General features: G+C 52.0%; 5 protein-coding genes across 5 annotated transcripts; 3 read left to right on the forward strand and 2 right to left on the reverse strand.

Moving 5' to 3' along the window:
• Positions 1-487: 487 nt before the first annotated feature.
• On the forward strand, positions 488-3414 carry LRP88_07234 (uncharacterized protein; the record flags this gene model as incomplete). Its single annotated transcript, XM_083243768.1, has 4 exons — positions 488-2206; positions 2261-2384; positions 2455-3242; positions 3397-3414. 4 exons carry the CDS (start codon positions 488-490, stop codon positions 3412-3414), a joined length of 2649 nt encoding a protein of 882 aa, XP_083100992.1.
• A 246-nt stretch (positions 3415-3660) lies between these two features.
• Positions 3661-5725, reverse strand: LRP88_07235 (glycosyl hydrolases family 31-domain-containing protein; the record flags this gene model as incomplete). Its single annotated transcript, XM_083243769.1, has 2 exons — positions 3661-4766; positions 4846-5725. The coding sequence occupies 2 exons, from the start codon at positions 5723-5725 to the stop codon at positions 3661-3663; spliced, it is 1986 nt and encodes a 661-aa protein (XP_083100993.1).
• Positions 5726-10597: 4872 nt separating this feature from the next.
• On the forward strand, positions 10598-13915 carry LRP88_07236 (cation-translocating P-type ATPase; the record flags this gene model as incomplete). The annotated part of the gene is made up of 1 exon (XM_083243770.1): positions 10598-13915. The coding sequence occupies one exon, from the start codon at positions 10598-10600 to the stop codon at positions 13913-13915; it is 3318 nt and encodes a 1105-aa protein (XP_083100994.1).
• A 4745-nt stretch (positions 13916-18660) lies between these two features.
• Positions 18661-20504, reverse strand: LRP88_07237 (uncharacterized protein; the record flags this gene model as incomplete). Its single annotated transcript, XM_083243771.1, has 3 exons — positions 18661-19702; positions 19757-20223; positions 20286-20504. The coding sequence occupies 3 exons, from the start codon at positions 20502-20504 to the stop codon at positions 18661-18663; spliced, it is 1728 nt and encodes a 575-aa protein (XP_083100995.1).
• Positions 20505-21430: 926 nt separating this feature from the next.
• On the forward strand, positions 21431-23747 carry LRP88_07238 (uncharacterized protein; the record flags this gene model as incomplete). Its single annotated transcript, XM_083243772.1, has 4 exons — positions 21431-21781; positions 21831-22482; positions 22532-23522; positions 23696-23747. The coding sequence occupies 4 exons, from the start codon at positions 21431-21433 to the stop codon at positions 23745-23747; spliced, it is 2046 nt and encodes a 681-aa protein (XP_083100996.1).
• Positions 23748-26350: the final 2603 nt, after the last annotated feature.

Here is a 26350-nt window from a genome sequence, read left to right on the forward strand (position 1 = left end):
TCCGGCGGGGGCCCCGCACAGCACGGCAGGTACTGTTGCTGTACAGTGATGATTGCCCAATGTGAAGAAAGAAAAGAGCATTAGGTTGATAGCAACTCTGATTTCTTCATGCCTACGTAAGGAAATAATGTATCAAAACTATTAACTTGTTAAAAAAAAACTATTCCCTAACGGCGACGTTGTGTCTTGAGTTTCCCCGGATTGGCTGGATGTTCCCAGGGGAAAGTGCGACCCCGCCAATATTGCCGGGTTGGCTTCCCCGCGGTCATGGTGCAGGTGCAGGTGCACCACTCACGCAATTCTAGCCGACTTCATCTCGACAACCACCAACGCAATCTCATCACATTCACTGACATAAACATACGTTTCTCTCGTGGCAAGGCTGCCCTAGTACCTCTCCACCTCCGATTATCGCGATCCCATGTCTCCTGTCTTCTGATTGCTATGCAACCTCGTAGGTCGACGTCCATCTCGGCCGCACAACGTAATGGCCGAGGCTCAGATCAAGTGCGACATCTGCAATTGCACCTTTGCGCGCCAGGAACACTTGACGCGCCATACTCGCAGCCACACCCGTGAGAAGCCCTATCGATGTCTCCAGTGCAGCAAGTCCTTCTCTCGTCTGGACGTTCTCCAACGCCACATCTCATCCCACGAGCAGACCGCTTCCGACCTGGCTGGCGCCTCTGCTAGAGCCTGTCGTGAGTGTGCTATCAGCCGGGTCCGGTGCTCTAAAGGGTCACCCTGTAGGCGATGTCACGCGAAGAACCTCGAGTGCACCTATCCCGTACAACGAAAACGCAAGGCTGCCGCAGACTACCGTGATGCCCCAAGCCCCGACGCGATTGACCTCGGAAATTCGGCACCGCGGCTGAGAGTACCCAGACCCAGCGGAGAACATGATGCTGAGAACTCGACCATGGACCCGAGTGTGCCTCCGATTGACCAAGTCATCTGGACACCGACTATCAACCTGACGAATAACGCGAGCTTTCCACAGGACCTACCTGGCGCGGCCTTTCGTTCAGTTGACGTCAACAACTTTTCCCTGAGCCAAGGATTGCCCGAACCTGTGCTAGGCATGTCTGCACTAAACTGGCTATCACCTCAGTATCAAGAGGTGCCAGAGTGGGATAGTCAGCTTATCGCAACATCTGGTAACGGCATGGCATTGGGTGACTTCGAATTTGCCCTGGGTTTCTCCCGAGCCGCTCTTTCTCCAGACACTTCGCCGCAGGGGCACTCTAGCCAAATACAGAGGCCCCTTGTCGAACACGGTCCTTGGATTTTGCTCGAGCAACAAGACGGGGAACCTGTGGCCATGGACAACCCCCGCTCAGTGTCTGCTAAAAGTCTGACGTCTTCGAGAGATTCAAGGGCGACCGAGGGAAGATTCTATGTCGATGGCGCGGCCGCGAGGGCTCCATTCAGGGGCTGCCTGACCGAGACACACGCAACAACGGACATATCTCCTTCTGATAGAAGTACAGGCGACCCCAACCATACATCCACTCCTCTCTCCGCAAGCTTCGAGGCTGAACGTATGCCAACAATCGGGGAGGGTCTGGTTCTTGAATCTGTCTACGACGACTTGATACTACAAGTGCAGTCAACCTCTCATATTCAAGCTCTCAACCTTGCGTCGACGACAATCCCTCCGTTGCCTCACATTCGGCGTTTCGTCAAGCTTTACTTTGAGAAATTTCACCCCTCCTACCCATTTGTTCAGAAGAGCAGGTTTGCTCGAAATCCCAGATGCCCACTACCACAGCCAGATGACTGGGTTCTGCTTCTCGCCGTCTCAGCTGTCGGTACCTGGTACTGCCCGGAGACTCGAAGCCTTGGGTGGCGGGACGCAATGCTCCAAATGGTTAATGCACATATGGAATACTGCATTTCCTCCCCTCCTCAAGATGACCATGAGCTTCTTTGGCAACCATCAGGACAGACGTTTACCCCTGTTCGCTTCGGCCTGTCAACTCTTCAAGCTAGTATCCTCAATCTCATTTGGATGGTTCAAAGCGGCAGGAAAAATCTGATACACCGCGCCATGGCTGATCGACATCACATCGTGGAGCAGTGCAAGGCAATGCACCTTTTATCTATGCGAGAGCCCGACTTCAAAATTGACACTTCTCCATCCGAACTTCTGGTAGAGCGATGGTCAGACTTCCAGGCTAAGATTCGCACAGGAATGATGACGTGGGTCAGTAGTTGGACTGACAGTGATGATTTCTCAACGCTGCTGACGGACGCGTAGCTTCTAGACTGTATTTTCGTCTTCGAATTCAACTGCCAGCCCCTCGTGCACCTTGCGGATGTCTCGTCGCCTTTGCCATGCACTGAAGACCTCTGGGAAGCCCCGATTTTGGAGGAGATTAACAGTAAGAACAAACCTGGTCAGGGCCATCCAAGTCACTATGGCACCAAGCATGCTGACACCATTCACCTCAGCTCCAATGCCCGAATCAATCGAAATCCTGTACATGGAGAAGCGATTACCGCCACATCTCGGCGAGTTCGGTTACCTGCTACTCATCTATGCAATTCTGAGGAGGACAGGTGAGGCCATGACCCAGTACCAGGCTCGACTGTCGAACTGGATACCCAATGCTAGGGTTGAGTCCCGCTCAAGTCTTCAGTCTGTTGCCGAAACCTGGCCACCAGCGCTGCCAATCATGTCAAAATGGAGAAACAGCGCATGTGACTGCCTCGATACCCTTCACTGGAACGCAAATGGAACTGTGGCAAGGGCATGTGGATTGGAACATCCTACTATTTTGCACCTCCATCTCTCGCGGCTGCTGCTTCTGACGCCAATCAAACACATGCAATACGTGGCTGCGTTGCCCGATGTGGGAAGCTCCAGTGAAAGCTGTGACAGGGTCAAGTATAAGGAGGCATGTGGCCATCTACGCAAATGGGCCATTGCCGATCAGTTCAAGGCGAGGCTCGCACTCGTTCACGCCGGGGCCGTTCTGTGGTATGTCCGTCGATACAGTGTCAACGACTTACTGGAACCTTTCGCGGTATATGCTGCCACCCTATGTATATGGGCGTACAGCGTGTTCATGGTGCGCCAGCAAGCTCCTAGTGCCCAGCCATTAAACGAAGGCCCGAATTCGAGCGAAAGAGTAGCCGGCGCACACACAGAGGACGGTATGTCAACGGCCGGTGCTGAGTTGGATGAGGAGCCGGAACTATACTTTATCTACCTTGATCGGCCCTGCGATGATGAAATGGTACAAACATATGTACGGCTGGGGCACAAGATGTCAGCAAACCTGCTTAGGGTGGGAAATATCTGCAGTGTTGGAGCTCCCCAAAAGATTCTACAAGAGGGCGTGCGGCTGCTGTCTGGAGAAGGCAGACGAACAAGACTAACACAAAGTCCAGCAAACCGGTGGGGTATAAGCAACTCGTTCGGCGCGATTCTGGAATCTCTAATCCAGGCCACACCTGTAGAACGCGCCTCATCAGGAGAGAGAAGGAAGGATATGGGACATAGTTTGAATGAGTCTATCTATGGATGAGAAAACTCCCCTGTTTCTCGAAAGTCCGAGAAAGTCTTTGAAGCTTCCTTGATAGCGTACCTGTATACTCAGGGGTTGGAGTTTCTCCTATCTCGTGTTATCCTGTCATTGTCCCACCAAATGGCCATTACCTCACAAATACTGGCATCTCATCTAGTGGGCAAGCAACCTTGGCAACTTGGCCTCCAGAGTAAGTCTCGCCGCCGTTCAAGCGAGTCCACTTGGATTCGTCTTCCAAAGGCGGAAGGTAAACCTCGAGAGTGCGGACGCCAGCGTCCAGCACTGGGCAGACGAGGTACCTGCCCCCGTACATGTACTGAGCCGACGTCTCCCACGACCTCTTGTCCCCCGGAAACTCGTAAAACAGTGGCCTCATGATGGGGCTTCCTTTGTCGTGGGCCTCCCTCATCAGCCGTCTTGTATAGTCCCGCAAGCTCTCGCGGACTTGAATATACTTGCGGCAAATATCATAGACCTCGGGTCCGTATGACCACACCTCATTGGCTGCGCCGCTGCAGCAGGTGGCGCCGCCTGTGGTGCCTTGCTGAGGCTGTCGCGGTTCCCGATCGCCGTGGAGCCTCATGACGGGACAGAAGGCGCCCCATTGGAACCATCGCACAAAGAGCTCGCGGAAATTGGGGTCGTCCGGGTCACCACCGTGGAAGCCCCCAATGTCGGTCGTCCACCAGGGTATGCCGGCGATGGCCATACTGAGACCGGCTGCCAGCTGATTTCTGAAGCTGGCCCACGACGAGGCGATGTCACCGCTCCAGACTAGGGCGCCGTATCTCTGGCTGCCAGCCCAGGCGCAGCGGACCAGGTTGACGATGTCGGCTTGGCCTTCACTCTGTTGTCCCTCGTAAAAGGCTTTGGCATACTCTACGGGATAGACATTGCCGATGGTCGAGTTGGATCCAAGGAAGTACCGGTAGTTATCAAAGTCGTAGACCGTGTACTCAGGCTCGGCTTCGTCTAGCCAAAAGGTCTTGATACCCTTTGAGAAGTAGTTCTTCCTGATGATCGACCACAGCCACTCCCGTGCCCTGGGATTTGTCACGTCGATATGAATCGTCTCGCCCTCGAAATCGAGGCCGGTGCGCACGCCGCGGTCCGTACGGATGAGATACCCGTGCTCAAGCATATGGTGGTAGTTCTCCGACCTCTTGTCGACCGTTGGCCATATTGAGACCATTAGCTCAACGCCCATGTCCTTGAGTTCTCTAACCATGGCGTCTATCGAAGATCAGCGTGTTTCCTCTCCTCTGTCACGATGCTCTGAAGCGGTCCCTCAAGGGCGAAGAATGCAACTTACCGGGATCAGGCCAGTACGTAGGGTCAAATTTCCACTCTCCTTGCTTAGGCCAGTGGAAGAAATCGACAACGATGAGATCGAGGGGTATATTTCGCGTCTTATGCTGCCGTGCAACTTCGAGCAGCTCTTGCTGGGATTGATAACGAAGTTTGCACTGCCAGAATCCCAACCCGTACTCAGGCATCATTGGAACCTTGCCCGTCGCACCAGCATAACTCTCGACTATCTCGGCTGGCGAGTCCCCAAACACGATCCAGTAGTCTAGGGCCCTCGTCGAGTAGGCCTCAAATGTAGTAATATTCTTTCCAAACACGGCACGCCCGATGGAAGGGTTATTCCACAGGATGCCGTATCCGAGCGACGAGAGGGCGAACGGGACGCTGGCCTGCGAGTTGCGATGGGCCAGCTCAAGATCCTGGCCCTTGAGGTCGAGCCCGGGCTGCTGGTACTGTCCCATGCCAAAGATCTTTTCGTCCGGATTGGGGCTCTCCCACCGCATGGCGAGGCGGAAGCTCTCGGTGCCGGGGATGCCCTTGAACTCGCGCGCCTCAACCTCGATGGCGCTGCACTTGGGGTCGAGCAGATCGCGCCTGTTGCGAACATACTCCTCGATCGACACGGTGCCACGAGCGTTGCCGAGGACGAGCTTGCCCAGACTCGAGATGTGGACCTTGGCCTTTCCGTTGGCGATGACGGCGCCGTCGTCCGAGATGTGAATCTCAGGTTTGATCGGTTGGGCTGGGAGGAGGGCCCAGTTCTCTGTTGGCATTATGCTAGACTTTGTGGACCGCACGCGGAAGGCGTTAGGGCCCCAGGGCTGCACCCAGAGCTCTTCGGCGTCATATCTGAAGACGAGGGTGTTTTCTTGACGAAGAAGCATGGTTTTTTTGACAGGTTCCTTTGAGGGTAATGGCAGTTGATAATGTGTTCTTTGTTATAGTGAAGCCCGGCCCTCGATGGGATAACTGAGCCAGAAGACCGAGGGTAATGGCAGAACTGTTGGTTCATGCAGCAGCTTCTCTCAGCCAACTTATGGCAGCGCAAGCTTTTAGCCAGAGAGAGGTTGTCCAGGATGTTTTGGCGTTCCCTTATCTCCGCCGCCGGGGCTGAGCTGCCGTCATTCATGTCTTAGGCGCCCACCGGAGGAGGATGCGATACCCACCCCCGCCGGAGTTGTTGGCCTCAGTCCCGGGGGCGGAGATACGACTCCAACAGGGGTGGCCTATCCTACTCTGTTTGAACTTTACCCTTTAATTGGAGAGCCCGAGTCAGGGCCGTACTATAGCAGCAAGGACAGCCCAGCATTTATCCAATATCATCCGCCTCCCCGCTCTCCACCGGAGGCACGAGGAAAAGCTCATGGCGCCCAGGAGGGGGAGGCTTGGCGAGACATGGAGAAGGTGAGTTTTCCCCGTGGAGTATCATGCAACGAGTGATCTTGGCATGAAATAGAGAGTTGTTTACTGAGATTGACTTGAACATACTGAGCTTTTACAATGTAAGTCTGTGCAAGATGCCATCGCACGTCTGTTGCCTTTTCGTGTCTTTGCCTGGACAGCCACCCTGGACAGCCACCCTAGACAGGCTTAAAGGCAAAATTGTCGCGTAGTAGCTTCGCATTTCAAGTGCAGTCGACGTAGGGGTTTCTTAGATATTATATTGAAAACAGGCTTTGCTGTCATGATCAATCTAGGGCTATTATGGATCAAGATGCACAACTTGACAAGAATGTCTACATGGTTTCATAGCCAAACCACGAGCGCTAGCTTTCTCCCATTGCAACCCCCTCTCCTGGCAGTTCCTCTTTCCCTTCAACAACTCACACGCCCAAAGGATAGCATCGCGGAGCGATGTGCAAATCCGTCTATAAAGAGAAGGACCTACAAGGTCGAGTTTCAGAAAAGAGCCAAGCCCAAGAGCTGCAGGCGAGATCCTGCGCACCTGCATCAAGATCTGGGAAGGACGCTCCATCTCACCAAGAAGAATAGTTTTTGCCATTGGGGTCAATTACAGCTGAACTAGTGCAATCACACAAACGAGGGCTATCAGACGGGCCATCCCAAAGTAGGGTTGTAACTCGGTACCAAGATTGGGCTCATCAGTTGTCGTCGTCGTTGTGAGGGATCCTGTTGTGGTGGTTGCATCTGCAAACTTGCGTGAGTACGTTCCTACCAACACAAATTGTTAAGTCGCGGATAACTAACCTTGATCGCCTGAGTGGGTTGATGTCCGCAAGAGGTTCATTGTGCTGGTCCCTCTGCCGCAGCCGAGGAATGGAGTCCACGTTGTTACATCAAGGTCCTGATAGATCCTGTGCGTAACGCATTCTACATCACTACAACAATCATCAGTACCTAAGCAGAGTGACCGGAAGCTGAACATGTCCTACCATAGAACCTCACCACCGTCAATCCCCAGCGCTGTTCTTCCTGAGCATCGAGTATACACGTCGTCGCGTCCGCATCCGCCATAGCTGCTGATCGTCGTGAAGGGTTCGTCGATGCACGATACCCAGTCTGGGAAGCCTTAGTAGCTGGAAATGCATGAGGAAACATGACTACTGACAATAGTTTCCCCTGGTCCCGTTCTTGCCCATCCCGACGTAGTATTCATCCCTCGGAACCTGAGTTGTAGCGAGAGCGTAGTATGACGTGCTGACTCGTGTCGAACTCGCGTCCCTTTCGACCAGATTTGCGGGTGAGAGAGTCGGTGCTGGACCTGGGTTTGCGCGGATGGTGGTAGTAAGTGCCAGGAGCTGCGCAGCGAAGAAATAGAGGCTATGCATCGTGGTTATGGTGTAGCGGCGGACAAGATGGAGAGAGGAATCAGTACGACGACGCTCAACTCGCTCGGGAGGGAATTATCGAGGTTTAAGTATCTGAAGGGTCCAAAGGTCGAGGTTGAAAACAAAGGAAAATGAATGCCTTGATGTCTTGGCAGGAGTCGCTATCCCAATTGTGGCGGGCTATTCAAGACATCACTGGCTGATTCCAACACAGCTGAATGGACCCTGCACGAGAATGATGTAGGCCAAGCCAATAGTCGCTGGAAGTCTTTTACCTTCGACTTTCAGCCTTGTCTCTCTCACAAGCGCAGAAACACCATGGAAATGATATTGGGCGACGTTGTAGCCTGGTGACTGCCTGGCGGTGGCGATACCGGAGAGACGGGGGCTGTCAAACAAAAGAGATGGTCAATTTTCTGTCCAGATGGATTGGGCTCACTTGCTTCGTGCAGTAGCAATGTACGACAAACAGGCTATGAGTCGCACTCGCAACTTGGTAGCATGACGAGGTGCGCCGGACTGGACAAGTTGCTGTGTGTCTCACAGAGCCAATAACCTAATCAGCGGTGTGCATCTTTGAGAACCAATCTCTCATCACCTTACCCCAAAGATGGGATATTGATGATAGGTAAAGTTCTCTTCTCATCCTCAAAAGAGATCAGCGGGCATCGGAGTGAAGAGCTCAATTTTCAACACAATGGTGGCATAAAGCACTGGCGTAAATGATCACATTGAAAAGGGAAAGGAGTCAGCCACCACATGGCCAAAAGACACGCCTGTGGGCCACTTGGAAAATAATGAGAATAGAATCACTTAGCTACTGGGTATATGGGGCTGAAATGGTCTCTCTTTCTCTGTCTCTTTTTTTTTTTTATGCCGTTCTTTTCTGACATGTTTTATCGTGGTCATGAGTCGTTTCCTTTGAATGACATTGATGAACCAAGTGCTCATTTTGGCAGCATTGCTCACAATATCCCTAGCACAAGTAGATGTTAAAAATGCATAAATTTGCATATAAAAGAGAGGGGGAAAAAAGATTGGTTGCACTGGTTGGAAAACATCAATTCTGAGATGATGCCAGACCAAAACGCAGGACGCGTTGACGTGTGGAGGGGGGCAACCAGGAGACTTCACACGGGGACGGCAAAGAATAGGTCGTGAATCGACACCGATTGCATAGCCTAGAAGCCTCACTGTAGCAAAAATAAATCTCCATTTCGGCACGGATACGGGGAAACTGTCTTTTTTTTTTCTTTCGCATTTACCCCTATTTATATATCATCTCAATTCTTACCCTGTACGCGCGTCGCGTCGCCTTCGGTCTGGAACTGCCGCCCGCGCACGGCGGCATAGTTCTGACTGGCGGTTCTAACCTTTGATTGGCCGTCTTACATGATACAGCCTCGAAAAAGCTTGTGGCAATCGGCAACTTTCTTGTGTGTCGTCATCCGGGTAAGCGGCTCTCGACGGGCCAAGAATCACGAGCACAACTGGTTGAGTTTGGGCGTGGATGGTGACCGAGCAGAGGGAGTGGTCAGCTACCCGGAAGTCACAGAGACACGGTGGCGGTGAGGAAAGGGGGGATACGCGAGGACTGGCACTGTTTTGTTTCACCCACCTGGGGGGTTGACTTTTGAGGGCTGTCGCGGCTTGGAGATGAAGGAGGTGAAGACAAGGGTAGTGGTGATCCTTGGAGCGCCAAGAGATGGACATCTGCGGAGACGCAAGATTGGGAAACCCGCCGTGCAGTGACTCTTGTCTCACCCCGCTTGCGATGTGACGAGTTTGTTTTCTCATGCAGCTGTGCGTGGTGCGTGTTGGTGCGTTGGTGCTCACAGCTGTCTAGCAGAACAGCAAATGCTCCAGTCAACCATAGCCACCCCCTCTTTCAAAAACAGGATTTCTCGACCGCCTTCTCACGTTTGTATGAGGCATTTCAGATCTGGAGGCTCTCGCCCCGGAGGGTGTTGTCCCTTCGAGCTAGAGGATGGAGCAGCCAATGACGGAGCCCAATTACGCCGAGCACTGCCACTGCCGAATTTGGCAGCTTCGGTTACACACGCTATGATGATGCCAAGACGGCTGCACCCACGTTAATGTGAATACCTTAATTCTTTCGGTCTTGGGGATGTCACCTCGATCAGGGGTAGGGTCTTGAAGAAAAGAACAGTGCTCAAAGACGATATTCCTTCTCTAAACGGTCTTTATTCTCAAATGGCCTTTACCTACTGTCAAGAGGTGTTTACTGTGTCCCCTTCACATGTCACGCTGCAAAAGTTCCCCCCGCTCAGGTCGCACCAACGGATGAGCTTGACCAAACCTCGTAAGAGGCGTCAAACCCTTTCCCCCCCATAAGAAAAATTTCTCAGGGTGATATTATGAGATAATTACATGTTAGCCGAGCGCGACGGGCACGTGGAGTATACAGTACATGGCCCAGATTCGGCATCCCGAGCCACAGGCAAGGTCAAAGAGATATCAGAAACGCGGACGCCCACATCTGGTTAGACATGGCCGAGTCGTCATTTCCCACACCCAGCGCCCGTCAGCAGGGTCTAGACGAGGGCTGGGACTTGACGATGTACATTATTAGGTCCCTTGTAGTGGCTAGTCCTGCGAGACTGGTTGGGACCATCACCCACACGATCATCTTGCTGTTGGTGCGTGTACCGCTCGTGTATAGCATCACCAACCTCTACTCACCATTTCATAACGGTTTCCACTCACCCATTGTAGAATATGTATGAGGGATTTTCGCTATGCGCTGCATCGTAATGCGTATTTGAGGCAGGGAGGCCTCCTTCAGAAAGGGAGGAATTTTGAAAGAGTGTACCTATATCTCGCTGTCAATCCATACTGCAATCCTTCTCACTCTACCATTACCGATCGTGTCTCTACCCCTTGTTGTCTCTGCTACCCTCCTCTTTCTTCTCCCCTGCTTCTCCTGCAGATACACCGCCCGTCAAGATGCCAGATCCAGACATCCAGACCACAAAGGAGGTCGATCTCGAGGCCGCACAGAACCCGAGAATCACCTTCCAGGATGGTAGCCGTCACGGTCGTGGTCGGGACGGTGCATCTGATGATCAGGATGCACCCCTCGGCCTGACTCGTACCCTTTCTCGTCGTCTCTCCCGCTCGCGATCTAGCACCCGCAGCCAGATGCCCGCTTCCTCTCCGTACTCGGGCGTTCAGATCGAATACCGTACCTTGTCTATACAGGTCACCGAAGCGAAGCAACAAGAACCTGAGCTTGAGGATGCCAAGGACCCCAAGGCCCTCAAGAACAAAGAGGATGAGGATTACTTTGCGAACCTTCAGTACCACGAGCTGCAGGTTGAGCAGCTGTGCCAGCAACTCAATGTCAGCCCTGGTGTCGGTCTCTCTGAGCATGCTGCTGGAGTTCGTCTGGAGCGAGATGGCAACAACTCTCTGCCTCATCCCAAGACGAACTACATCAAGAGAACCTTGAAGTACATCTTTGGAGGTTTCTGTTCGGTTCTCTGGATTGGTGCCATCATCTTCTTTCTCTGCTGGCAACCCCTGAGCAACCCTCCTTCCGTGCAGAACCTATCCCTCGCTGTCCTCATCATCATCGTCATCTTCCTCCAGGCTGGCTTCTCCGCCTTTCAGGATTGGTCTACTGCCAAGACCATGAACGCCATCCTCGACCTATTGCCTTCGTTTGCACTGGTCAAGAGAGATGGCGACCTCAAGAGCTTGCCTACCATTGGTCTTGTGGCTGGCGATGTTGTTCACCTTCAGGTCGGCGACAAGGTCCCAGCTGATCTTCGTCTCATCAGCCACTCTGGTGACATTCGGTTTGATCGATCTGTCCTCACCGGAGAGTCTGATGAGATTGAGGGTGCTGTTGACCAGACTGATCGCAACTTTCTCGAGAGTCGCAACATTGCCTTCATGGGTACAACAGTCATGAATGGCAATGGTGTCGGTGTTGTCATCCTCACTGGTCCTCGTTCTGTCATGGGTCGCATCGCAAGTTCAACCGCTGGCGTCAAGGATTCTGCCGCTCTGATCCAACGAGAGATTACCCGCTTCGTCAAGATCATCGTCTGCATGACCATCTTCCTGGCTCTCCTCATCCTCTTCACCTGGGCTGGCTGGCTCCGCGTCGACCACCCGGACTTTCTCAGCGTCCCGGCCATGTTGGTCAACGTCATGGCATGCGTCGTGGCGTTTATCCCCGAGGGTATGCCTGTCGCTGTTGCGTTGACGTTGATGATGGTTGCTCGTCGCATGAAGGCTGCCAACGTCTTGCCAAAGGGTCTGTCTACTGTCGAGACTCTTGGTTGCGTCAACGTCATTTGCTCAGACAAGACTGGCACTTTGACTCAGAACCAGATGTTTGTCAACTCTGTGGCCTTTGTTGATCAGAAGCTTGACTCTGTCGACGACTTTCACCTTTTGCATGAAGCCACCGAGCCTAGCCAGGCTGCTGTAGCCATGCATCGTGCCGCCCTCCTCTGCAACGACGCATCCTTCGACCCGACTACGATCCATCTTCCGATCCACGAGCGAAAAATACAAGGCAATGCCACTGATACTGCCGTCTTCCGGTTTGCCGCCTCTGGAGCTGCTGGTGACGGCTTGAAGAAAACAACTCAACGAGTCTTCGAGGTTCCCTTCAACTCCAAGAACAAGTGGATGCTTGCCCTCTTCCAATCTGATGACAAGCGTGGAAAGTACCGTGCCATCATCAAGGGTGCTCCTGATATTCTTCTTGCTGGCTGCACCAAGTACTGGTCTTCGGAAACCAACTCTGTTCAGACCCTCAACCGCGAGGCCCGTCAAAAGTTCCAGGAGATTCAAGATGAGGCTTCCCGTCGTGCTGAGCGAGTCATCGTCCTGTGTGAGAAGCTCATTACTCCTCGCGCTGTTGCCGGAACAAACGCCTTCAGTGATGAGATCACCCACTCTGCAATTCACGACCTCACTGTCGTTGGCATGCTTGGCATTATCGACCCTCATCGCCCTGAGATCCCAGCTACCGTTGAGCAATGCCGTCGCGCTGGGACTCGCTTCTTCATGGTTACTGGTGACTACGCCTTGACTGCCGCAGCCATTGCCCGCAACACTGGCATCTTCACCGGTACCAGCGACCCCGACACCATCGACACGCTTCACTCCGCTGGAGAACCCATCTCGGAGAAGAGCAAGTCCAAGAAGAAGGAACGTGCGCCTATTCTTAACCGAAGCTTGCTCCTCGAGGGTTCCAATCTCAGCCGGTTGAACGAACAGGATTGGGATGTTGTCTGCGCCTACGAGGAAGTCGTCTTTGCACGAACTACTCCCGAACAGAAGCTTCGCATTGTCACTGAGCTTCGTGCTCGTGACAATGTTGTCGCTGTAACTGGCGATGGTGTCAACGATGCTCCTGCTCTTCGAGCTGCTGATGTTGGTGTTGCCATTGTCAGTGGTAGCGACGTCGCCATTGAAGCCGCTGATCTTGTTCTTCTGGATCGCTTCGACTCCATCATCGACGCCATGCGTCTCGGTCGTCTCGTTTTTCAGAACCTCCAAAAGGTCATCTCCTACCTCCTCCCCGCTGGAAGTTGGTCCGAAATCTGGCCCGTCATCCTCAACGTCTTCTTCGGTGTTCCCCTCCCCCTGAGCGCATTCCTCATGATCATCATTTGCGTCTTTACCGATCTCTTCCTGAGTCTCTCTCTCATCATGGAAAAGGAAGAATTTGACCTGTTGTCCCTGCCGCCTCGCAACCACAAGCACGATCACCTTATCAACGCCAAGATCTACACCCAGGCTTACCTCTTCACTGGTTTCATGGAGACCATCACTGCGCACTCCATGTTCTTCCTCTACATGTACCGACACGCCAAGATGCCTGTTTCAGAGCTCTTCTTCCTCTTTGAGGGTTACACGGCTGGCTACCGCGGATACACTCAGGAAGAGCTCATCAAGTTTAACAACACCGGCCAGTGCGTCTACTTTGTCACGCTCGTCTTCCTGCAATGGGGCAACATCCTCGCCGTGCGAAACCGTCGTTTGAGCATCTTCCAGGCAGATCCCATCACCAAGCCGCACCGCAATCCCTGGCTGATCCTCAGCATGCTCATCAGTTTGGTCATTGCCATCTTTGTCACTGAGGTGCCAGGCATTCAGAATCTGTTTGACACTGCTTCAGTGCCTATTGAGTTTTGGCTGATTCCTATTCCTCTTGGACTTGGTATTCTGTTTGTGGATGAGATTAGGAAGCTCATTGTGAGAAAGTTCCCTGGGTCGATTGTCGCCAAGATCGCATGGTGATGGGTCGGTAGTTGATAGGTGTACATAGTACAGTAACTGGAAATCTTTCAGATATTCCAAGAGCCCCCCTTCGTTGTGATAAACCTGCCCACATCAGTCCTGGAACAGCTATTCAACAGCTTGTGAACTTTTCTCCCCTGTCTTCCACTCTTCAAGAAGCAACGTAGATACATTCGTCAATGGGTGAGCATACCCCAAAACCTCGCGTCTTGATTCCACGCAGGTCTGCATCAACTCGGCACCCCTGTCAGGATGGCCATTCATATGGACAATAACGGAAAGCTGGTGAAGGGCCTGTAGCGTATCTGGATGTTGGTCGCCGTGAAATTCCCGATGCAAGGACCATGCACTATCCAAGTGGGCCTCGGCTTCTTCGTAACGGCCTTGGACGTAGTAGGTCCATGCGAGGCAGCCAATAACATAAGGCCGGGTCTCCATTTCCAGCCCGGATCCCTGGATTTGGAGATTCAACACCTCACAGTAGGTGGCCTCGGCTTCATGGTATAGACCCTGTTGGTGGAATATCATCCCGATCGCCACCTTGCTCTTCATGGTGTATGGGTTCCTTCCCCCCCATATGTTGTGTCGCATCTCCAAGGCTCTGATGGCTAGCTCCATGGCCTTGTCGGAACGGCCCTGCTGAAAGAATGTTGCTGCAAGTGACATGGAGCTGCTGATGGTTTCAGGGTGCGATTTACCAAGCACCCTCTCTTGGAGCTCCAGGACTCGCTTATCCACGGACTCTTTCTCGAGCCACCGCTCTTCGTCATCAAGAAGCCTCGACACTTGACGAAGGAGAGCAGTAGCTTCACTTTCCCTTGCGCCTGTTTCTGCCCGCTTGCACACACTCACAGCGTGGTTCACGGAGAAAAGTCTTATTGCCAGGCTCAGGGCTCTTGCGAGAAAGATGGACCAGGAAGCCGGTCTTGTATCATCATGACAGTCTCGCACAGCGTCCTGCACAATTGGATGCATTTCAAAACCTTGACATCCGCTGCCTGCTGGTGAGATGAGATGCAATGTTGCCAGTTCCTCCATGGCTCTGGATAACCTCTGAGAGTCTTCCCTGTTGGTAGCGTCCTCCGTATCCCTGATGAGTTCCGTCAACAAGGCGAGTGTTATGTTGCGGTTGTCTAGGTAGGCAAGGGCATGAACCATCTCATGTGCATCTCTGTTCTGTTGGCGGATCCAATCAAGTGAGATGGCTGAAGTAAAAAGAACGACGCCAACGCTCCATGCAGGCATAACAAATCCTGATCGCTGCTTGTTCTCTACAAGCAGAGTCATATAGTCGTGGATAGATGTATCGGTATGCCGCATGTATGATCCGGCCTGTACGATGGCGAGTGGACGACACTGCAATTGGGCCAATAAACGATCTGTTTCAACTCTCATGTCCGCGGTCTCTTGGTGCTTGGCCATCTGGCCTCTTGTTGACGCAAAGAGCTTCCTGGCTTCAGCATGTTTCATACTAGTGATCTCGAGGCAGCGGAGGGGTTTGGGGATCAACCACCAAACGTTCGCATCGCGGGTCGTCCAGAGGACAGCCCCCCTCGGCCCTTTGGGGACGAAATCAAACAGGCTGTTAAAGTACTCCGAATCTTCTTTCCTGTTGAACAGCAGCAAATCGTCTGCGCCATCGAGAATGAGTACCCATGGTTGGTGCGCCTCGATACTGCTGCAGACTGCAGCAAGCAGATCATCACCTTTGAGGTGTTGTTCAACCCCAAGCTCTTTGGCGATTAGACGGTAATCTGCCGTGAACGTTGCCGCATTGTCAGCACGCACCCAAAAGACATAGCAGTTGGGGTCCTTGCAACGGGCATATGCGTATTCCAGGGCAAGTTGAGTTTTACTGTGGTCAAGTTAGTTGGCGTCTGAGACACAACAAACATGTAGACTAACCCGCTCCCACCCACTCCCCATAGTGCCCCGCTCTGGAACTGGTATGAAGTAGGAACGATGCCAAAAATCTTTTCGGAGAGTTCTGGTCGAGCAATGAATTGACTGTTCCGCTCGTATGGAATGATGCGCTTGACAGAGGGAGCATCAATATAGACCCCATCGCTGCTGTCTATATCCCAATTCTGAGGATCTCGGGCTTTGTCAGATTTGGCCGTTTCAACTGCTTCGGAAGTTTCCAAGTAGCCCATCATTCTCGGCCCATGAATGTTGTATGCCTCCAGAGAGTCGACCAGTGAAAGCCCCGCCAAGTGTTGTAGAGACCTGAAGCCTTCGGCAAGGTCTTGCTCAAAGGGGTCAATGGAGGATGATTTTAGGAAACCAAAGGATTTGTCTTGGCTCCTTTGTAAAATACTTCCCAGGCGTGCTACGCAAGATGAGATCTCAAACCTAAGCGAGGGATTGGAGTCGCTCAAACGTGCGGATAGGTCCTCAAGGCAGTCTCCCATCCCTGTCAGCAAGTCTAAAAGACTGCGCCTGCTCACATAAATGCTTGCTCGGGAACGGCTGATGATGGTCGTCAAGAGGGTTTGACACTCTGCCACCTCGTCGTCAACTTCTTGATGTGTGTCAAGTGTTGACTCCTCGATGTCTCCCGAGTCATGAGACTTCCTGATATCTGATCCCATAGAGACCTGTGTTTCGTCATCGCATCCCGTCACCTCCCATGGTAGAGCTTGGAGCGCGAAAGAATGAAGATGCTCAGCCAAATGTTTGTCAGTCTCAGGGTTTCGAAGAGACGCGTCCTCATAACACAATGGACACGCGATAGGGGGGACCCCTGTACGCTGACTGAGTTCAGCAAGGTCCGGCAAATCGTCCTCTTCCACCTCATCCTCATGTTCTGTCAGAGTATGCTTGTGCCATTCTTCTTCAGTGTCGAACTCGAATTCTTCAGGAGACTCGGAATCCAGCCAGCAAGGGTCGCAAATCCATTGGGCTCTGGAGTGTCTTTCTCGGATGTGCTTCTTCCATTCCAGTGTTGTCACGTACATGGCGTCAGGGCTGTCACAGTCCTCATATACGCACACATAAGGGCTCAAGTCCTCGACTACATGGCCACTAGAGGAGTTAGATAATTCTGACGAGTTTTGGGTGCGCTTACCGCCAACGTTTGTCCTTCTTCGAATCAGAGTATGAAGAATCCAGCAGTTGGGCGCAGTACGGGCACCAAAAGCTCTCACCCTCAGTTCCTGGACACTTTGGGTAGTCCTGTTTGAGGACTCCTTGAGACAACTTTGTGCTGACAGATCTGGCTTTCTGTTGTTGAGGGCGCTGAGGCATGACGAAACTGCCGATCTTGGTCGCCGACTGCGAAGATCGCTGAGAGCCCTCGGTCCCTAAAAATTGAATGGGGATGGTCTCCTCTAGCTTTGATGAGGTCTGTGAGACGCGGCTCTGGCTCGAAGCTGGAGCGGGTGGTTCTTTGGGCGGCATTATGGTTACTGTCGCGGCTTGGACCCGGGGCAACTGTGGCCCTTTCTGGACTCGTATCCTTCGATGGTATCGCGCTAGGTATAGGTCAAATCGATTGCGTCTAACCAAGTTTGCCTGTATGAGCCGACTCTGCACCGGAGTCAGTCGTTGAATATCCGTGAAGTAGGCCTTGAGAGTGATCCACAGGATCTTCCAGGTTGGGTCGCCTGTCAGAGAGTGCTGATGCAAGATTCCATGCAATGTATGAACCTTTGTAGGGCTCATCAAAAGGAAGTATCTCATATAGTCCCTGAATTCCTTCAGTTCTGGTTCCCGAGCGGCGAGAAGTTTATCGACCCGCTGGTGTCTAAATTTGGTCCCCGACTTGCGGATGGCCGTAGAAATCTGTGATAGGAATCGGATTGTCGTTTCGATATAGTATCTCTGCTCATCAATCATTGAACCGTCCTCGGAGGGTTGTGACTCTGGGCCATGTGCTGTTGACCCCTGCAAATCGTTGTCTGGTGCCGGAGTGACTGTCAGGGTGGAGGTGGAGCAGGATTCGGATGCTTGTCGCGTCAGTTGAGATAAACATGCAAGGAACGCAAAGATGGACAAACCTGCATCAATGTACTTCGCTAATGATGTGGCCAAACTGTCGAGAAGATTGACTAAAACATTACGCACGTCGTCCCGGGTCTGTACGCGATAATCCAACGAGGAATGTCCTCCTTTCGCTGCCCCAATACCCAGAGACCACCAGTTGAACTCTGCTGACATCTTGTCGATCCAGTCATCCCCAGAAAGATGAGAATGTTCCTGACATGACTCGAAAAGGGCTTGGCACTCTAGGGTCCGACGCTGGATGCCTGCAGTGTCCGTCGCTCGACTGTCAGAGCCAGATAGATAAGCGTCGATCTGGGCTTCGGCCTTTTCCTTGTTGGCTTGGGATTCGTTGAGATCTCGAGGCCGATCATCTTGGGACTCTGCATCGAAAGGCTGGCCTGTAGTCACTAGACGCTGAGTGGTTGACATGGCGAACAAAACGTTCGCTCGGACGTGAAAACACCCATTGCGATATTTGGATTGAGGCTGTCGTGTTGGTGGTTGGTGGTGAGCGGGGTTGCATGCGCCTGCGCTGCGTCGGAGTAAACCTCATCCCGAGAATCGGGCTACCAATGACAGGATCCTGTGCCCCTTCCCTACCTGGGCGTGTGTGCGTGACCTGATAGAGACAAGGAGCGAAAATAATCTCAAGGTGTCGTGGACGACCGTAGGTCGCGAACGAAAATGATAACATTTGCTGTATAGTCTATTTATCTGTCCAACTACTAGGTCCCGTTCAAATGTGACAGATGCTGGGCTAATCAGGCCTGAATGAAGGGGTGCGTTTCTGTCTTCGGAGGGCCTACTCGATATTGGCTGCTAGCAAGCACTCGAGACACCGAAGGTCTGGCCGGTGCAGACATTGGCGGAGAAGTCAACTTGGGCATTGACGCCTTGCCCGAGGTAGAAATTCGTGGCAGGCTCAATGGTTTCACGCTATTCGGCTTCCTCTTGGACAGATAAACCTCCACCCGATTGACCAACCTATACAATGCTTCTCGGATACCTTCCTCGTCCCTAACGTGCGGTGGAACAAAAAGGTTATTCGGCTGAATGCAGTTCTTGATGAGATTTTCCAGAGGATCTGAGATGTCCGCAAAGAAATGTGGCTTTGCGATCAGGTCCCTGCAGATCTTGAAGTTGGTGTTTGGGTTCGCCTTGCCTTTGGGGCAATATTGAGACCATTCAGCCTCACCGTAAAGGCTTTCTATCGGCCGCCCAAGTTGGATCTCGATCAGCATGATACCGAGAGCAAGGATCTTGGGTATTGGGTGAAGAGGTCTCCCAAAGAGGAGCGGCCGACCTGGTTTCCTTCCAGATGGTGCTAGCTGATGGCCTGTGTTGTCGGCTTCGGTTCCGCAAGGATTGGGAACGATGGAGACGGAAAGAAGAGGCTCATTGACAAAGATGCCTGAGAATTCTTCACCTTCATCTGTTCTTCGTTTTTCGAAAAGGAAATGTACGCTCTCCTTGTTCCATGGCTCACGCATCCACGGGGACTTGTAATACTGCCAAACAGCCTTGACCAAGAGCCATGAGAGGACCTCCTTCATCTTTTCGGTCAGATCGTTGCCTGACTCGCATATCTCTCCCAGAAGCCGACCGAGGGATATACTGGGTCTGTCGAGCTCCCAGAGTCTTGGGGGGTCATCGTGAGTTTCAAAGTAGAGCCTCTGACCCAGGACCGAAAAGTACAACAACACTAGGCCTTGTTCTTCTTGGGCTGAGATGTAGGTACAGAAGGAAGGATCTGAATCAAGTCCAACTTGCTCATACTGACCCGTAATATGATCGTCAAAGGTCCTATGCACAGGTCAGAACACGGGCTTGTTCCAACAAAACCATTCGAGAACTTACACGGCTCGCTGCACAGAAATGTGTGTGTCTTGCCACCAGGGCGGGCAATCCGAATCGCAGCCATCATGGTGTGGGTGTGCCTTGAATATGACCCCGAATGTTACCTTGGTATCGTCTTGAACACTATTGTGCAGTCTAATATGGGCAACAACTTTTTCGGACTTTGCACAGCAGCAGTGCGCGAAGAGAGCCCGGTGAAGAGACACGATCTCTCTGCCATACTCTGGTGGATCATCGCTTGCTGCGCGGAGGTCGGTATCTGAGGGTGAGATGGCGAGTTTCTCTTCGGAAATTTGAGGTAGAAACGACTCAAGACAAGCTAAAACAGTTCTGCGCTGTCGTTGACATGCCTTGGAACTGGCCAAGTTGCGAATCGTCGGTATCACAGCATCAGCGTCAGCCATAAGCAGGTCAAGGCCTGAGTAAGGACCCTCCAGTAAGGTTGCAGCCTGTCCCGCATCTTGCGGCTACATGCTTTCCATAGTCAGTCGTATCCCGGATTTGAAGCAGGATGGCGCGTTTTGATCACCTGGCAGAGACCCTCTAATTGATCGAGGAGTGCAGTCGCCTCTCGCTCTGAGTCTCGATCGTCGGGCAATGTTCGGAGCCACTTGACGATGTCTGCCAGCACTACCTGGAGGGTGGCGCAGAACTGGACGCAAGACGTGTCGATGCACAAATCTTCGGCAACAGCTTGCAGGCGGCCTGACACCTGGATGGCAGATTGAAGAGAGGACATGTTTGCCATGGTGGGCGGCCTTGCAGGTCCGCGGGGCATTTCTGTCCTGAGGGGTGGTCAAGGCAGATGACACTGGATGATGGCGTCGGAGAAAGAAACGGCTTGTGCCGAGTCTGATTGATTTATGGACCAATAGGGAGGCGACAAGCGTTGTCTTGGCTGGAAGGGCTGAGTGAAGCTGAGCCGGGATGCGGGGTATCATTTCCATGCGTGAAATGTCGCCGGTTATCAGAAGGTACAGGAATATTTCAAAGATGGACGTTTCCTCTGAAACGAGAGCCAGCCTCGAAGCTCGGTTGAGATGAGTATTTGAGTTGGGGTTTGAGGTGTTGACGCTATATGGCAGGCAAGTCTTGAAACAGGTAGGGAACTTGAGCAACAGGTCAACAATTCCCAAAAGGAGCAGATCTGGGGCTACTCTGCCTTGACTTGGGTTGTGAAGAGAGTACATGACAAGTTGGCTTCCGGGAGACCAAGACTTGTGAGGGAAGGCACAAGTCCTGTCCGCTTTTCCCATGTTGCAAAGCTGGAAGGGGCAAGTGAAAGTTGGTTTTTCACAGACCATTGTCTCTTCAACTAGGTATTTTGAGCTCAAAGTTGAAGTTACATGCTTTCGCTCCCCTATCGTCCACACACACAGCCTCAATTTTGCACCCTTCACTTCCTTGTCGGCTGAAAAAATGCCACTCTGCCTCATCCACACAGCCCCTGCAATCAAAGCCAATGAAGCCTCTACGATGTTCAGCCACTGAGACCCCACACAGTTGAGCCAACATTTCAATCTGACCATCCCCTCCCATCTTCTTTCTGTTAACTCTTCTTTTTCTGGCTTCTTTCTGCTTGGGATCATTCAGGTCTACAAGGATAAGTGCATCAAGCATCAAATATGAAGCTAGCGTGACGGACAGGGAAGCGGAGCTCTGTACTACCAGACCATGAAGCACGTATCCTCGGCCGTCGGCTTCACGGCAAAGTTGAAGCCAGAGATCCGGCTCGCCCAGGCCATTTCGGAGTTCAACGCTTCTCTCAGCAACAAGAATCAGCGCGCCAGATTCAAGAACTTACAGTCACAGAGCCCTCCTAGCCCAGATGATATCATTAGGCTCACCGAGGAGATCAACCGGGATGGTGCTAGAGCTCACCGATCATGGAGGCCATATGGCACTCGACTTGTAGCCATCCTGGAACGCATGCGCCAATTTTCTCCCATTGGAGATGTTCTGGTAGGAGGCTCACAGAACCTTATCGCTTGCGGTGTCTGGGCCGTGGTTCGCTTGTCTCTAGAGGTTGGTCTGACAGGATTATCCAAATGTCGCATCTACTAACGAACGCCAGACATCACTCTCTTTTCTGTCATACTTTGAAAACGTCACGAACATGATGCTAAGACTGGGGCGATCCTTATCTCTTCACAAAGATTTCGCCATGCTGTTCCCGAGATGTTCGACACTCCAATCCTACATGTGCGAGTACATGATCGTCATGGTCAACATCTGCGCCAAGATTGTGCACAACTGCGCCAAGTCTGCCCTATCCCAACTTGCAGCCTCATTTACATCTACATTCGACGCGGTTTTTAAGCCGTTGGAGTCGGACCTCACAGCCTGGGCCCAGTTGATCGAGAAACGTGCGACAATCCTCCTTGCCAAAGCCGATCTCCAAAGCCAGTCGTCAGTCCTGGAGCGATTCAACCGACTGCAGGCCACCATGTCACGGGAATCCGTAACACAACAAAAAGAGACACGCAAGCATCGGCTGCTTACCGCTCTATGTCCGGACCAGGGCGAGTTTAACCTGATCTGGCGAAGGGAAAGGAAGAGAGGCACGTCAAGCTGGATGTATGAGACACATGCGTATAAGACCTGGCTATCCTCTGAGGTTGAGTCCGTCCTTTGGCTCAAGGGTAATCTTGGGTCAGGAAAGACGGTAACAATGGCCTCTGCCGTTGCTCACCTGACCTCGGCTGCACCGTCCATGGACCCTCAGGGTTGGTTTAACTATTTTTGTGATCTTGTAGATGCTAACCTGGATCCTAGGTGCTGTAACTGTGTCATACTTCTTCTGCCAGAGCAACAACCCAAAAACTCTGTCTGCCAGTACTTTGCTTGGTAGCATTGTAGGACAGGTATTGCGAACTCCTACGCTGGAGCCTTCACTCATGTCATTCCTTGAGCAACTAGAAGTGATTCCGGATGCTCACGCAATGCCTGAAGAGTACATTGACATCTTATTGAAAGCCACACCCCCTAATTGGAGAGGAATCTTTGTGGTTGATGGGCTCGATGAGATGCCCCGTGAAGAAGTTGACGAAATTTTCGGCCAATTACACCGTCTGGGAGAGCATCGATGGGTAAGCCTTTTGTGCTCATCACGGCCCACGTCGGTATGCTACACCATTGCCCAGTCAAAACTGGATGAGATGTGGACTCTCTCTATGGAAACTGCGGACAGGTCCGAGGAGATCAGCGCATACCTTGCAGCGGAAATATTCAGGTGGAATACCATCAGACCCTTGACGACAGAGTTGAAGAGCTTGGTGGAAGAACAACTGCTTGCGGGATGCCAGGGCATGCTACTATGGCTATCGCTTCAGATCGAGGACATCTGTCCCAGATACACCCAAGAACTGCGGTCAGACGCAGAAATCCTGGATATACTAGGCAACCTACCAAAAGACCTACCGGGAGCGTTCGACAAGGCACTGTCGCGGATGCGCGATGGCAAATATGGCAGTAAGCTCTTCGAATTGGTCGCGTCAGCAGAGCCACCTCTGAGCATGGACGAACTGCGCGTGGCGTTCAATGTTGATCCAGGAAACACCAAATGGGATGATTCGACACTGTTCGGTTCCGGAAAGGCACTTATTTCGGCTTATGGGGGCAGCCTGTTGGATATCGATGAGGAGGATCTCCAAGTCAGATTCATCCACTATAGTGTGCTTCTGCACCTCGCTGCCCGTTCTACAGACGTCAAGACTGGAATGTTTCACTTTGACCTCTCAGAGGCGGAAATGACACTAGGGGCTGTGTGCGTAACCTATTTGAACTACAGTGTTTTTGAGAGCCGAGTATCGACAGCGCAGAAGGTCTCTTTTGGACAAGTCCCTCAAACAACGGCCAGATCGGTCATTCCGTCGGAAGTATCCCGCAGGGCCTTTAGTTTACTTGCAAAACACAGGCGTCACCGTGACCCCAAAGTAGACTTGGAAAGGCTATCGTACGAATTGCAGAGCGAAAGGTGGAGGGTGCGTGACGATGTTCACATCTTCCTTGACTACGCACGGAACAATTGGCTCTCATCAAGCCGGAACATCTGGAGTTGCGATCGCAATGAAATACTCCCGCTCTGGAGGAAGTTGATAACGGACCCAATTCTTTCGGCATCGCTACCCTGGAACTCGGTGCGCGAGGCAGCGTGTTGGGCTCTTATCAAAGGGCATGCAACACTCTTCCAACACTACCTGTATTCAGACGACCAAGATCACATGCATGTCGTTCTTTCAATTGCAGGGTCAGCTGTTTTAACTGAAGCTTCCGACATTCAAATCGAAGGGGAGGGTTTGGGGTGGTTACTACCTCTCTACCTCGCGCATCCACAGTACGACGGAGCTATACTGCAAGACTTCATCAAATTCGGTTGCCAGCCATTCAAACCAACTACAGCAAAGTCCCCCAGCCCCAACCTCTCAAATCAAGCTTTGCAAGCAGGTGTTAAATTGTACATAAGGTCTGCTTTTGAATCGTTGTATCAAAGCGAGACGTATATCCTCTTTCTTGTCGACTACTTGGATGATCCTAACTTTGTCCTGAAGGATGGACGCACAATCCTCCATCACGCTATTAATGGCGGGTTTGTATCTCTGGCTTTTGAATTACTCTCAAAGGGAGCAGATCCTAATGGTGGTCACGCAACAACAAGCGAGAGTCCTCTTCAGCTATCTATCAAAGGCGGCTTAATGAGGCTTGCACAGTGTCTAGTTGAGCTTGGGGCCGATATCACCGTTACCATTGATGATGAGACGCCTCTTCTGTTCGCTGCCATTGAAATATCACATTTGGGACTCTTCTACGCTCTGCTGCTTCGCGACGCTTCTTTGAGTAGTACGGGGTACGGCCCCGAGCTGGAAACTGCCTATCATTGTCTTTGCACAAGACAGGTTTATGGTGACCCAAGCTTCGCAGAGGAGGCCATGGAGATCCTCGTGCAGCACGGTACTGGCGTGAACTTGAGGAACAAAGCCGGAAAAACCCCTCTCATGTTGGCTGTCGAGGCGGAACTGTTGCGGTTAACAGGAATTCTTGTTAAAAACAAGGCGGACCCAAACATTGGGGACTGTCTTGGAGCTCGACCATTACACTACGCTCGAGAGACGGAAACGGTACAACGTCTCTTCCACATTGGGGCTGATCCGGATGCAACGACGGTCCACGCCCACGTCACACCTCTCATGGCAGCGGCGTATCAAGGTCAGGCACACGTCGTGGAAGCTCTACTCGATGGTGGCGCAAGTCTCGACTTGGGTCTCAGTTCGAACCTCTCTGCAGAGGACGTGTTGGTTCTCGGTTGGCAAAACGACCCGTATATCAAGCTGAAGCCTGGAGCGGCTGCCTTCCACCTATGCTTTTGGAGATTGAAAAGAGAAACGGAAGATTTGACGAAGGATTACACCTCGGATCGATTTCGGAACGAGAAAACTCGTAAATTGGAAGCCTCCCAACTGTGTTCTGGACTAATACTCATCATTAACGAGTTTCTGAAACGTGGAGCCAGCTCACAACCCCAGTATTCAGAGATACTCGCCAGGCTTGGAGATGTGCTTATGAGGCTAAGAGTGAAAGCCTATCTTTCCTTGGATTTACGGCGTGCGTTGGATCTTATCACTGCAACGAGGGATGGACTTGTTTATTTTTCGAGATAAGTTGAGAAGGAACGAATTGTGAGTCCAGGTTGTCTTGGGCAAAATCTACCGCTGCGATATAGATGAGGATATATACAGAGGAAAAACTAGGAAGTACGTGCCAAAACCTGTGATCAGAGAAAAGATATGCTTCATATGCCTTAGCACTAAGCTCGCTTTTTAGTATATCGGCTTAAAATTCGAGCATAGCGGTGACAGGGGATGAGTTACATGGTACTGCATACTTACAAGCTCAAAATATTGCCAACATATATGGGACAAGATATTACACGTGTGTCAGGAAAGATAGCATCTGCTGGTGCTTATCTGACCTTGGCTGCACCATCTCATGAAACCCATGAATCCGCACAACCAGTGCATACCCATTAACACTTGTTCGGTGCTCGGCTGTTTCGGCCCCGGTGCCGGCACGGACCAGGGCCTGTTATCAGATGATCAGATAAGATTAGATGTGACCAGTCTAGATATCCTGGCCTATCAACCAAGGGTGGTCCACAGCCTGGCCCATTTCTAGTACAACTTGGTTCGCGCAATCGTTCCTGAGCCCCTGTCGAGCCGGTCTTCAATAGCCCGAAAACTCTATGATTCCACCAATCCGGGATAGCCTTAGGACCAACATCTTGGATGCCCCATCGAACAAGGACCGGCTACAAGCCAGGTACGGCTAGTAATGTCCGTGACTGCAATCACGAAGGGCAGGTGGCTCAAAGAAAAGGTTTCTTGGCAATGACCAATTGAGCCGCTATCATAAACGAAGCGGAGACAAGACGTGATGTGATTCCGAAGTCGGCATTGATAATACGAGGTTGAGCACTTTCTTGGCTTGCAGGATTCCAGAGGTTCCGGGATTCATAAAGACGGCTCAATGCCGACACAACTTGACAGTCTTAGTTTAGGTGATATAGCATCCTAGCCGTTCGTTTGCTCTCCTACCCTT

Source organism: Fusarium phalaenopsidis, assembly GCF_050370095.1.
Source record: "Fusarium phalaenopsidis strain FUZ10S chromosome Unknown contig_32298, whole genome shotgun sequence".
Lineage (NCBI taxonomy): Eukaryota > Fungi > Ascomycota > Sordariomycetes > Hypocreales > Nectriaceae > Fusarium > Fusarium phalaenopsidis.